Consider the following 14,687-nt stretch of genomic DNA (forward strand, 5'->3'; position numbering starts at 1 on the left):
TCGATTTTTCAGATCGCCTCTATAGCATGCATACGTACACATATACTATCAATAATCTAGCGTTTATTTGAAAACGATTCATAAATAGGCCGAAAAATGACAACGTTTTTGTGTATTCTAGAATATTCCAGTAAATGTCTTTTTATCATGGAATCTTTATATTTTCCTTGAAAACGAGGGCTTTTCAAAATGCTATAAAAACTCAAATGAACCGATAAAAAAACAATCCGTTCGACAATGTTGACTGCAAACAAGTCATTGATAAGCGACGGCCAGATTAGACACATAATTTAAGACAGTTTATGCGAGAGTGCTATCATTGAAGTGGGTGGTGGCATTCAACGGGGGTAAGGCGCACCGCATGGCTGGTAATCAAAGTGTTAAAGTAGGACTGTTTTTATCAAAGCTGCAATAATTATTTTCTGACCACTTTTTATGTGTAATTTGTAATTATCCATGTATTACAGATCGGTAGACAGGTAAAGAGACAGACATACACAGGTAGACAGACAGATTGGTAGACAGACAGATTGGTAGACAGACCTTTCACTAGGTCTTCATCTCTCTCGTCGACGTAGAGGCTCCTCTTCTCACACTTCCTCTCCAGAGTGAGGTCATGACTGAACTTACACTTGTCTCCCTTAGTGCACTGACCCTGCTTGAAGAACGCACACAACACGGACTTAGGGTCCACTCCTAGAGAGAGAGAGAAAGAGAATAAAGGGAGGGTGAGATCCCACTTTCAGTAATTGTGGGATCAAAATGACATCTATATTGTATATAATATACAATACATAGTGCATTGAAAAATATGACTAGTTTTCGTGATGATTATAACAGGATAAGTTATTCAGACAAAATGGTCTTGTGTTCGGACAGACACATTTCACATGTTGACAGCTGTGCCGGTGAGGAGTGATATGGGTCAACGGGGGTCGCTATGGTGACTAGATAGGTGCCAAGCAACTGCGTGGCGAGTTAGATGAGCTAGTCAAGGTCACAGTCAAGGCCACAAGAGATAGTGTTTTAGCCAGTCAGCCGTTGGGAGTACGAAATTCCACCGAACGATTAATGAACCAGAACCAAAACCAACACAATGCAGAGGATCGATAACAGACACTGTTCAGCTTGAGCTAGGTGCCTTTGTAGTCTGTCATCATTCTGAGGCCCTGCCACATACCTCTAGAGCAGTGGTAATAAAAAAAAAAAAAAAAATTATGTTCTGGCAACATATCCTGGCTAAATATGCCTCGTTTTATAACTGTGTATTGATAACATAGTGCTGTAATTACATTTTCTAATAAATATGCATGATCAAGTTTAACAACGTGTGCTTTTATTTTGATATTCCTTAATTCCACGTTGAAATTACACAATGTGGGGTCCCCAAAAAAAAGTCCTAAATAAAATTGGGTCGCGGTATGAAAAAGTTTGAGAACCCCTGCTCTAGAGTCAGCCTGTTCATACTGAAGTTCAACTTTATCCCTGTAGCGCCATTTTGCCTCTATTACTGTCCTCCTTACGTTGTATCTCGCCGCCTTGTGTTCATTCATGTTGCCTGTCACAAGCCCGGCGTTGTATGCTGAGGTGCGCACTTTCAGAGCCTCATGGACGGATTTGTCTACCCAGGGATTTTGGTTTGGATAAACTCTAATTGTGGTAGAGGGGATTGTTTCTTCTACCAAAGTACAAACAAAGTCTAGCACTGTTTCAGTGTAGTCATTAATATTGTCTGTGTTGTCGCGGAACACACTCCATTCTGTACATTCAAGTGCAGCCTGGAGTGTCTCCTCTGAGTCCAACGCTTAACCTCTCGCATTACTACAGGGACGTGCTTGAGACTTTGTTTATACTGAGGTAAAAGAAAGATGGCGTCATGGTCTGATTTGCCAAAAGCGCTAGTAGCTTGAGACTTGTACCCATTCTTAAATTGTGAGTGGCAATGGTCTTGTATATATTATGTACATACTAGGGGTGGGAATCACCAGTTTCATCACGATACGATACAATATCGATTCTTTGGACGATACGATATTTGCCGATATCACAAAGTCTGCCACAATACGATACGATTCGATTCAGGTGCCTGCGATCGATATGAGGCGATATTATGTGCCCATTTAACACAATCAGTCACATTTAGATCAACTAAAAAAAGGCTACGGAAATATCAATTGATGTTTTTATTTTTGAGCTCTTCCAGACATTTAAATGAAAAACAATCTATTGTTTTTAATACAAATAGACCTCCTGTTAACTTTTTATATATTGAGCTTTAAACTTTAAGTAAAATGTTTTGGAACTCACAACACGCAAGCTAAAACCCTTTCTCCCAAACTTCCTACAATTGTTTTATGTTGCATGATGATCATGAATACATATATTATGTATTCATGTTTAAATATCAACATTATCTGTCCATCCTCAGTAACACACACACACACACACACACACAGAATGCCCCTCACGCAACCCAGTCCCCCACAGAAAGGTAGACTGCCCAGTGCCCCCACCCTTGCTCTTTCCCAAGTCCCCTCTCCTCTCTCCTCTCATGGTTAGCTGCAGTGCTTAGCATAGTTAGCTCACGCAACGTTCATTTCGGTATTTAACGCGACATATTGGGCATAAAGGAATGGAGAGGATGGAAAGCATGTTAGATGCATTTAACCCCTTGTGGGGAAAAAACAACAGGCACTTATTTCGGGCAAAATAGGCGGACTCTGAAGCAATACTATCTAACGTCTACACACGGAGCTGCGCTGAGCTTGTTGTTCCGGCCGGGCGGATATGCTCACGAGGGGATTTTCAAAATAAGAGTATCGCAATATGAATCGATCTTTTTACGTTGCATCGATCCTATTTGATTATTGATAATAGATCGATATATCGATCTGGATCGATGTATCGTCCCACCCCTAGTACATACAGTGCATCATATTATTATATTGTATATATGTACATACAGTGCATATTATATTGCATACATGTACATAGAGTAGGGCTGTCTTAAATACTTCGAAGCTTCGTTCGATGGGCATGGGATTAGAATATGAAAATAAAATTCGATTTAAAAATAAAATAAAATTTTAAATTATCTTTTTTTTTTTTTTCAAAATCAACTCTGCCTCTCTTTGTTAACTACAACAAGCAATGCTGTTTGTTATTTAAGATGAGGTCGGACTCGGCACTGACAGATTTGTGTTCATTGTGCTGCTTTTATAAAGCCTCAAATGACGGCTTACAATATTTCATGAAAGCAAAGTGTTTCGTTTGTCTAAGATTTAAAAAGGTTTAAACTTTACAGCACTGACAAAGTTGAACAAAGTGCTGTACAAGTCCCACAACATAAAAAAAAAATATACGAGCCCTAACATACAGTGCATCATATTATATTGTATATATGTACATACAGTGCATTATATTGTATATATGTACATACAGTGCATCATATTATATATGTACATACAGTGCATCATATTATTATATTGTATATATGTACATACAGTGCATCATATTATATTGTATATATGTACATACAGTGCATCATAATTATATTTTGTACCTTTGGCAACTTTCTGTGCTGCCATTACAGGTTTAAACAGCTCATTGAGTTCATCCAGCTCCTTCTTCTTCTCAATCTTCTTTCCATCAGCCTGGGCACGCACACACACACACACACACACACCAATAGTTGTTACAGGCACACAAATGGGCAGAAGGAGAGACAGGTAGGCTAACAGATGAGAGAGTAACATACAGACAGACAGGGTAACATACAGACGGAGAGGGTAACATACAGACAGACAGGGTGACATACAGACAGAGAGGGTAACAGACAGGGTAACATACAGACAGAGGGTAAGACAGACAGACAGGGTAACATACAGACAGAGGGTAACATACAGACAGACAGGGTAACATACAGACAGAGGGTAAGAGACAGACAGAGGGTAACATACAGACAGAGTGACATACAGACAGAGAGGGTGACATACAGACAGACTAAGAGTCAGACACAGAGGGTAACAGACAGACAGAGAAGGTGACATACAGACATGGTAAGAGACAGACAGAGGGTAAGAGACAGACAGAGAGGATAAGAGAGACAGAGAGGGTAAGAGAGACAGAGGGTAAGAGAGACAGAGGGGGGAACAGACAGACAGAGAGGGTGACATACAGACAGACATGGTAAGAGACAGACAGAGGGTAAGAGAGACAGAGAGGGTAAGAGAGACAGAGAGGGTAAGAGAGACAGAGGGGGGAACAGACAGACAGAGAGGGGGAACAGAGAGGGTGAGCAGACAGACAGAGGGTAACATACAGACAGAGATGGTAACAGACAGACATGGTAAGAGACAGACAGAGAGGGGGGAACAGAGAGGGTGAGCAGACAGACAGAGGGTAAGAGACAGACAGAAGGGGTAAGAGACAGACAGAAGGGGTAAGAGACAGACAGAGGGTAAGATACAGACAACATACAGAGGGTAACATAGACAGACAGGGTAACAGACAGAGAGAGGGTAACAGACAGAGAGAGGGTAACAGACAGAGAGGGTAACAGACAGATGGTAACAGACAGACAGAGGGTAACAGACAGACAGAGAGGGTAACATACAGACAGAGAGGGTAAGAGACAGACAGAGAGGGTAACAGACAGAATGACAATGTAACATACAGACAGACAAGCTAACAGACAGACAGGGTAATAGAGATTGACGGCCTAACAGACAAACAGAGATTGACAGGCTAACAGACAGACAAGCTAATTAATAGACAAACAGAGATTGACGGGCTAACAGACAGACAGAGATTGACGGGCTAACAGACAGACAAGCTAACAGACACACAGACAGGGTAATAGAGATTGACGGGCTAACAGACAGACAGAGATTGACAGGCTAACAGACAGACAAGCTAACAGACAAACAGACAGGGTAACAGACACAGACCTTCCCGCCCGGGATGATAGGCTTGACTTGCTGAGTGACATTCTTAATGAACTTCTGTTGCTTCCCTCCCCTCTTGTTCTTCAGACCAAACGTCTTGTCCTGGAAAACAGCAGAATCGGAAAGGTCTTTATTGCCAAGTAGTTTTCACATACAAGGAATTTGCTTTGGTCGTTTTTGGTGCAACATTAGCGGACAGACATTAACAGACAGATAATACAATAAAGAGGTGGAGTAAGATAAAATGAAAAATTAACTAAGTTAAGCACAATATAGAATATAATTATGAAATAAAATATAGGCCAGGGCTGTACAACTGTAAATAAGTGTCAAATTCTTTGCCACCGATACCGATCACCGATCTTCTATGAGCCATATCGGCCGATACACTGCCAATCGTTTTTGGTTTTGTTACTCTTACTGTCATGCACTTGTCCTAATATACTAACCTACACTGTAGCACCAACATTGTTACTAGAGCTGCCGCGGTATTGATATTTTCCTTACCGCACGAATTTGCGAAATATTTCCTACCGCCGCGGTTATTACCACACAGTGCGCACAAAAAAATTAAAAAGTTTGAATGCATTTTTTTTTTTTTTTTGTAGTCTACTCTTATAGCCTGCCTCTAGTCTAATGGCGCTTTTCCACTGCATAGTACCTACTCGACTCGACCCGCTTTAGGCACCTGGTACTTCGTTCCTTTTCCACTGCAGCCAGGTACTACTCCGTTTGTCTCCGTGTGGGGATACAGGCGGGGCCGCTCGCTTGTGTACACTGAAAGCTCCGTGGGCATAGATGTCCGAGGGCTTGCAGCAAGCCAGAGTTTAACACAGTTTCAATCAATCAATCAATAACAACATTAACCAGACTCTCGTTGCGTCTATTCTGCCAAAGCTAACGTTACCTCTCATTGTGTATTCTACCAAGCAAACCCGGGTTTAACGTTACCTCTCGTGTATATCGGCTGACGGTAGTATTAAGCTAATAACAACAACAAACTTAACACATCAGCGATCTTGTTGTGACACTAAACTCTCCGCTCGGTGGTAAATTGGGTTGATGTCGGTTTTGTTTCATCAATAAATAAGGCAGAATACACAGTGAATCCATTATTTTTTGTTTATTGCAATTGGTTCTGTCGCAAACAAATCCTGAATGAAATGCATCCTTAGCGAGGCAGTAAAGATGGCGGCGTTCTGTTTTCGTTCAGAGGCTACAAAGTGTGACGCGTCTCTCTTCTGACCAGTCAGTGGTCTGCAATGTTTCACATAACTTTTCTGTACCACTTCTACCCAATAGGGTCGCTTGGAACCGAGTAGGGTATATCTGCAGAGCCGCAAGCCAACTTTATTATTATGATAAAAAACAGCGGTGACGCGGTATTCAGCCTAACTCTGCGGTGAGCGTGATGCAACAGCGATACCGCGGTAATGCGGTTATCGCGGCAGCTCTAATTGTTACTCAGCTGATAGAGTTGTGCCCTTCCTAATGACTTGTCGTACAGAACTTGTAAGTTGCTTTGGATAAAAGAGTCCGCTAAATTACTAAATGTAATGTAAATACCCATTGTTTAGAGCCATATGAAATCCGTTTTATTAATTTTTTTCCAAATTCCATAAATTTTTTTCCAAATTCCATTTTAATATTTCAGAATTCTGTATTTTGCTTTGTACGCTCATTTTACCATCAGAAATAGTGTCTAATAAGTGGGAATGACTAAATGTCCACAATTTTATAAGATATAACAGTCGATTTAATGTTTTTAAGTGCTGCAACTCAGAAATACAGTTCAATTTTACACAATATTTTTCAAATAATATTGTGACAAAATAAAAATACACATTTCAAGTGTAAACAATAGATACAGCTAGCTACTGACATTATCACAATGTAAGTAGCCTAGCTACCGGTATATCTATTCTATTGTGATGATAGTAATGCATAATTTAGGCACCTTTAGTTTATAAAGGACAGTGTGTACTGACAATAATTTGCATTAAACAAATAGATGGGTGCACCAGATTTAGCAAGAAGATATCATTTGTAGGGCTGACCTTCGAAGCTTTTTTTGGCAATAGAAGCTTCGGGGCCAAGCTTCGATTTTAATTCGAAGCTTCTTAATAAGCTTCTCATAAGCTTTTTATCTTATGTTGTGGGACTTGTACAGCACTTTGGTAAACTTTGTTGTTTTTAAATGTGCGCTATAAATAAAGTGGATTGGATTAATTAATTAAGTAGCCCCTTTCGTGACTGTGACGCAGCCAACAAGGTTTCACTCGGCTGTGTGATTTAATTCAAGGTGGATCGCTGTTGTTATTTGAACTTCAGATTTCATGGGAACTACCAATCCCCCAAATCAAGAATGTTTAAGATGAATGAAGTAAGATTTTGATTATTTGAAATATGGCCTGTGTAGACTAAACTAAGCACAGAATTATGTCAGTCTACAAGGTCCGGATTCTACATGGTCCGGCAATGTAGAATTAGATGTAGACCAATTATCAGTGAATGTTCATGCATTTTTAAGAAGGGCTACTTCCACAAAAAAACAAAGAACTCACCAAAACATCTCAGTAGCACCTTATCTAAATGTTCTATTTTATATATAGAGATTCATATTTATTTATGTATTGCATGCATTTCTACATTTTATTTCCTATTTTGTTTATTCATCCCAGTATCTTTCTTTCTTATGTGTGGAATTCTACAAGGCATGTAGGTGTATATGTGTTTGAGGATGATGTCCTTCAACAGGCAATAGTGATGATATAATTTGGGCAGTGCTGAGCTGGGTTACTTTCCTCCAGTGAATTTTTTGTCCCCCGGCCCCCACCCAATGGCCCCATGCACGCACACACACAAAAAGCGAAGTAAAATTAAATTAAAAGAAATATATTTTTTTTTAAACTTCGATTTTTTTTTATGTTCGAAGCTTGTGCCATCGAACTAAGCTTCGAAGTATTTAAGACAGCCCTAATTTCTAGTCCTATGTACTGTAACGTTACATAGCTATTTCATCACAATAGTGTCAGTGATTAGCCTCGCCCTCTAGCTGTATCTATTGTGATCATCGTTAGAGAGCTGGTGTGTTTTGAAGCACAGTGTTTTTCCGTGTTCCTGACATGGCTTTTGGAGAGTGATCTTCGCACGTGTTTAGCGAGTCCAGTCCACGGTATGTTGACAGAATTTGCAAAACATCTTATCGCCGGTCATATACAAGTCATTAGGATACTGCGCTGCTCTGAATTTAGGGCTTAGTGTGGAATTTCTTCCGACGTTAACACCGAAGCAGCTAGACGCTTGGAAATTGTTGCGTGTAACACGCTGTAGCGTCCCCGGTCGTGTTTGCTTTGCACTAGGCTTGGGCGGTATAATTTTTTTCACACCGTCATATTTTGATGACATAATACCCCGGTATACGGTATATGATGGTATGACTTTCATTTTCATCAGCGGGGGGGGGGGGGGCAACCTGTGTTACCAAGTAAACAAATCATCGTTAGCTCTCAGTCTCAGTCATTTTGCCGCTGCAATAATACATTTTAAGTGTTACCGTTTTTGTGAGTTCCCATACACATTAGTAATTTCTTAAGATGTTATGTAAATGATTGTAAAAAATAACATTGTATTACAGTTAGCTCGCAAGTCCAACCATTCACTTTTTTATGTCTATTTTAATTAACACATTCAGCTCAGCTCCAGTTAGAGCTGTCCCCAAGCCTGTTTTTGGGATTTGAACATTCGCCAGGGTTTTTCTAACGGATGTTCGAACCATTGTTTTTAATCATGCAAACAATTTGCTCCTAAATAGGGAGGTGTAGTCTGACGTCACTTTGGACCGCCTGCGAGGTCCACCCGTATAGGGATTTATCATTGGGAAAATGGATTATCGGCTATTGTAACAATTCTACCTCATGAACATTTGGAAAGCTTTCCATTTTTGCACAAAATGAGTTCCCTTCTATCACTAACATTATTTGTTAAGCATTTTTGGTTGAAATAAAATTTGGCGATTTTTATTTTACAATTAATTGCGAATATTTTCATGTTGAGCTATAGATTGTGGATGAATACGCACAGAAAGGTACACCATGCAAATGTTGATGCTTTATTTGTTTTAAACGAGACGATTTAGAAATGGGCAAGGGGGAAATACATTGTGTTTTCAAGATGGTGGACCGGCCGGAAACAGCAATCATGTAACCACTACACCTCCCTATACTAATAGTCTTTCGGGTATTTTATTTTGAAAAATGGCCACTTCCGTCCGCGCCTCACTCCAGCGTACTTGACTTACTCGCAGGTTTTTTCTAGTTCAGTACTGTAGAGTCTTGACTTTAGCAAAGTTTAGGCACATGCCACATAGCGCACATTGCTGCGGTTGAGTAGTAGACATACCTACTTACTGGTCACGGGAGGCTTGAATGACGTTTGAATGATAATCCATTTTGTGAATACATTTGTTGAAACAACTTTGTTGGCCGACGGCTCCTACTATCTTAACGTTAGCTACGCTCTAACGTTACATAGCTTAATTAACGTGCATAACATACCTGTGTAACGTTAAGGAGCTTGTGTTCCGCTGGGAAAGCATCACTGCATACACTTTGTTTAATCCAAACGTCCATTCGGAAACGTTGTATTATGAAACCACAAACCAGTATACACTGTGCTTATTTATCGTTTCGATTCGGAAAGTTGATGCTCACATGGCTATTTTGTTTATTTGTCATTCAGCCAATACAAATGTCAGGGTGATGATCAGAGCCAATCAGAGGCAGATCGGGGCTGGTCTTTGCAGAATGCACGGTTAGAGCCAATCAAAGGCAGAGATTTTTATTTATTTTTGAGAACCCACATGGCCACGAGGGAAAAGACGCTACACACACACACACACACACACAGACCTGCTGGGAGCTGCACCAGTGCGACAAGGGAAAACATCCAGTCGCACTGCACTGATTTTTGGTCGCAAAAACCAAAACAGTCGCACTCTGGAGCCCTGAAACTGTATGCCTCACTGTGTGGAAGGCTTAGGCTGAGGTTACACCTTTCGTATCATCTTCGTATTGTTTTCTTATACGTATCGCCGCGACGTCATGCGCCTCGAGTCACACTTTCGTTTTTTTTTCGTTTTTGTCAGCCAAGCACACTGATGTAGTACACTGCCAAAGCAGTAGGTGGCAGTAGGTGGCAAACATGAAGGCAATTTCAACCAATCAGAACGAATGTGCCAATACACTTCCTGGTGGAAGCTCCAGCAAAAGAAAATGTCAATAAGGCAGGCGCCTATGCCGCGCCACCATCTTGCTTTACTCAATGCAGCAATAATTTTTCAGCAAAGCCTAATAAAAGTGCAATAAACAAAACGGATACATTCACTGTGTGTTCTGCCTGTCATTTGTTGATGAAACAAAACTAACATCAACACAAGTGACCACCAAGAGCGGATAGTTTAGGCTAAAAAACGATCAGTAGCATTGTAGCATTGTTAGCTGCATGCTAACGTCAATGGAGTATGCCATTATAACAATATAGCATTGTGGCTAGAAGCTAACGTTAGCTCACGCTACTTAGCCAGCATCAAAACTGATGATATCGCGAGCTATCAGTAGTTAGATAACATTAGAGACAACGCTGTGTGTATTAAACAAAGGTGAATAGATGACTGGGCCATTTTGTTTAATGCTTCTTAAGTTGAAAGAGGAACTCTGAGCTAACAGGGTCTGAATCCTGATAGCTCACGTTAGCCAGCTGCTCATGCAATCGGTAATGCTAGCAGAATGAATGGATGTAAACTTTATTTAACATATTGCATATGGGTACAATACAATACGGCTCAATACAAACAATTGTTAAGGGAATGCAGACTGTTGTAGCTTGGACTGGGGTCCTTATAACAATAACTTGACAACACATGGTAGCTGAAGCTATTTGGGACACGGAGCTCTGTCCCAAACACACACACTGTACACAGGAAGGGCACGCAGATGGTATCTACTGCGCATGGGCGTTTTCGCAACAACTGCTCCGTGCTGACTACACGCTGTTGTCGAAGTGTTTTTTTTGCGTATCTCCAAACGCAAACACAATTTTGCGTTTCAGCCGTATCCACAAAAAAACGCCAAAAAACGCATTTCTGTGTAGATAGGACATGAAACGTCGTCAAAAACGTATAAAAAAACGCCAGGAATACACTAGTCTAACCATAGCCTTAGAGACTGGGATCATTATTTTGGGCAAGCAAGGCAACATCAAGCTTGACGTAAAACATTACTTTCCTAACTTAGTGAAACTAAATCTAACAAATTAACACAGATATAAATGTACTTAAGTTATTTCTTATTATATACATTAAAAATGTTTGTCAAAATGAGTTATATTTTCTATGTTCAATAAATTTCACAAATTGGATTTGGTTTCCATATTTATTTGACTAATAAATGGAACAGTCACAATTATAATTATTTGTAGAGTGAAGGGGAGGATCACAGAGTCCCTTCAGGCTACAGTATGAGTGAGCTGCACACGTCTACAATGCATGCGTCTCAGAAAGAGATATTGTCTACATGTGTGTCTCAGAAAGATATTAATGTCTACATGTATGTGTCTCAGAAAGATATATTAATGTCTACATGTGTCTCAGAGATATGAGTCTACATGTACATACGTGTCTCAGAAAGAGATATTAATGTCTACATGCATGTGTGTCTCAGAGATATTAATGTCTACATGTTGTCTCAGAGATATTAATGTCTACATGTATGCGTGTCTCAGAGATATTAATGTCTACATGTATGTGTGTCTCAGAGATATTAATGTCTACATCTATGCGTGTCTCAGAGGGAGACACCATCTTGTTTGAATATCCTGAGGAAAGACGTGTGTAGTTCGGTTAACCAATTAACAGACATTTTTAATAGAACATTTGAATATTGACATGGCTTCAAATGCCCATCCCTAGTTTGAAACAGTGTGTAGATTGTGGGACTGTGGCTAACTGTTCAGGGCCACTGATCAGTACAATAGGCGGCTAGCCTAGCAGGATACCGTTTCTGCTGACGCCGGGTACATTCACACAATAACCGTAGGAAGCCAATGTTCGTGACTGACTAGAGTGTTAAAAGTATTATTAAAAAGTTTAATAAAATAGACCATTTTGAATGAAATAGGACCATGCCAGTTGTAGTACAAGATAAAGAAAGTCATAAAAAATCATATCACATTGTAATTTGTACTGGAAAACTATACCATCAAATACTGCTATGAAAACTGTCAAAAAATATTGTGATGTGATATTTTGGGCATATCGCACAGCCCCTATCTGGGACTCAAACTCAGTAAATGTAGTCGCTCACCGGGAGCCAGGATCATTAAAACATTTACATTTTGAGAGTTTGACAACTTTGGGGTAAGTTACATTTTATTATATTCGTCATAAGCATGTAACCCAAGGGTAATTTCAGTCTATGTTAATTTGCCAGGTGTGATATGAAGCAAGCAAAGCGTAGTGGTACACAGCAGGGAACCAGCTGCTTACTCGGTTTGTGTCCCCACATGACAAGAGTACTAGTATGTTTTAATGAGCCTGGCTCCAGGGTGAGAGACTACATTACTCAGTTTGTGTCCCCACATGACAAGATCAAGAGTACTAGTAGTATGTTTTAATGAGCCTGGCTCCAGGGTGAGACTACATTTACTTAATTTGGGTCCCCACATGACAAGAGTACTAGTAGTATGTTTTAATGAGCCTGGCTCCAGGGTGAGAGACTACATTTACTTAATTTGGGTCCCCACATGACAAGAGTACTAGTGAGCCTGGATCCCAGGGTGAGAGACTACGTCATTACTCAGTTTTGGGTCCACACACATGGCAATACTACTAGTATGTTTTAATTATCGTGGATCTGCATAACAGACCAATGGTCCATTTGGATTTCTGGTTCATAGATTAAGACACACCAATCAACACAGCCATAAACCTTACTATCAGCCTCCCATGCTACCTAGCTATAAATATCTACCCTCGGGAGGAAAGACAGCGACACTAAGGCCACGTTATAGCTACTATGGCGGTTCAGTCCGGCTAGCATCCCTGGCTAACACCAGCTCAACTGTGGAGGAAGTCCTGGTCCAGTAATGGCGGGGCGTGTGTCGTCGGTGTCAGCAGGCCGGTAGCGAGATGGTCATGTCTGGTCTCACTAATAGTCCAGCGTACAAGCGAACTAGTCGACGTGACTATGAATTAAAACAGTTAACGTTATGTTAGCTAACCATTAGCTGTACAAGTAAATGAACAGGCCTGTTGACAGTTAGCATGGCGTGGACCGTTAGAATCGATGCGTAGTTGGGCCAGTTCGCTGAAAATCTTACACAATGGCGTAAATAAAACACTAATCAAACTGAACGTTACAAAACAGCGAGTTTGTGTGACGTTAATCAATTATCCGTAGTGTTACACCTAAACGCCGCTAGTTAGCATTAGCTCCGACTCCGAGCTACTTTAGCTAGCCCACCAGCAGTCATGTTCAGCTCAAAAGTAAAAGCTATGTCTGGTGAGCTAACCCCTGCTAATGACGTTAATTTACCTCAATAATCTTCTCCTTTTTCTTCTCCTGGGTTTTTTTACTCGCCCCCGTGGCTGCTGCCGGGGCGGGTTTCTTGGGAGGCATGTCGGACCGGGTTTAGCTGAGTGGCCGTGGGTTTATTTGAAACGATATGTATTTCAACGTGGTGATTCTGCAGTAGAGCCACCGCCACATTCGCTGTTCCTTCAGCACGGCGCGAGGGCCATCCACATGTGATGGGACAGGTTGTTGCTAGGATCAGAAGACGTCATCACGTACATACCGATTGGCATGCCGGGTAGTGTAGTTTTGATTGATTGAAAACTTTATTAACAGATTGCAGAATGGGTACATGCAGACCAGAGAAAGACTTTCGTCTTGTTTACATCAGGGTCCCCCATTTTCAATTCATCATAACATATGACATACATGACATACAGATATACAGTACTGCTACATCTATACATTTATGACATACCAGATTTGCAAATACAGTAATGTTTGTGATACGAAAAGAGTCCAGAAAAGAGAGTATATACATTTGACGTAGAAACTGTACATTGGAGGAGGTTGGGTAGGTGGGGGTGGGGGGGACTGTACATTGGAGGTGGTTGGGTGGGTGGGGGGGGGGGGGGGGGGGGTTGGGTAGGAGGGGTGGGTGGGGGACACTGTACAACTGAACAAGCAAAACTGTACATTGGAATATTGACAAGACCATACTTGGTAATTTACTGTACATTGGGGGGGGGGGGGGGGGTTGTGTTAGGACATTTACAGGGGCCAGTTTCGAATTGCAGTCTCCCGTAGGTGTTTTTGAAAGTGGGTAGTGATTCACATTCCTTTACAGCTTTGGGTAGGGCGTTCCACATTGATGTGGCATAATTGCGAAACGTGTTTAGTCCCTTGTTTGAGCCGAATCTGGGTTTAACATGATTTGTGGAGCTCCCTCTGGTGTTGTGATCGTGGTATTCACTGACCTTTGGGAAGTATTTTGACATGTACATGGGTACCTTGGTCGTGTAGTGTATCTTGTAGACCAGGCCCATTGCAAGTTGCTGTACTCTGTCGTCTACTCTAAGCCATCCTAGGTTGTCAAAGTGGGCAGGGGTGAGGTGGGTTCTAGGGGTAAGGTCAAGCAGTAGTCTGACCAGTTTGTTTTGAGATGTTTGTA

General features: G+C 41.0%; 1 protein-coding gene across 1 annotated transcript in view; it reads right to left on the reverse strand.

The window, feature by feature from the left end:
• The window catches only part of zc3h15 (zinc finger CCCH-type containing 15), a 29,538-nt gene extending 15,806 nt beyond the window's left edge, over window positions 1-13,732 (reverse strand). Inside the window, exons 1-4 of the mRNA XM_084321728.1 lie at window positions 13,538-13,732; window positions 4,950-5,048; window positions 3,563-3,653; window positions 544-696 (exon numbers count right to left, since the gene is read on the reverse strand). Coding sequence (XP_084177854.1) covers window positions 544-696; window positions 3,563-3,653; window positions 4,950-5,048; window positions 13,538-13,621 — 427 coding nt within the window. The 5' untranslated portion in view covers window positions 13,622-13,732. The remainder of the gene's footprint in view (window positions 1-543; window positions 697-3,562; window positions 3,654-4,949; window positions 5,049-13,537) is intronic.
• Window positions 13,733-14,687: the final 955 nt, after the last annotated feature.

This window comes from Notolepis coatsorum (genome assembly GCF_963971535.1).
Source record: "Notolepis coatsorum genome assembly, chromosome: 9".
In the NCBI taxonomy this organism is placed as follows: Eukaryota; Metazoa; Chordata; class Actinopteri; order Aulopiformes; family Paralepididae; genus Notolepis; species Notolepis coatsorum.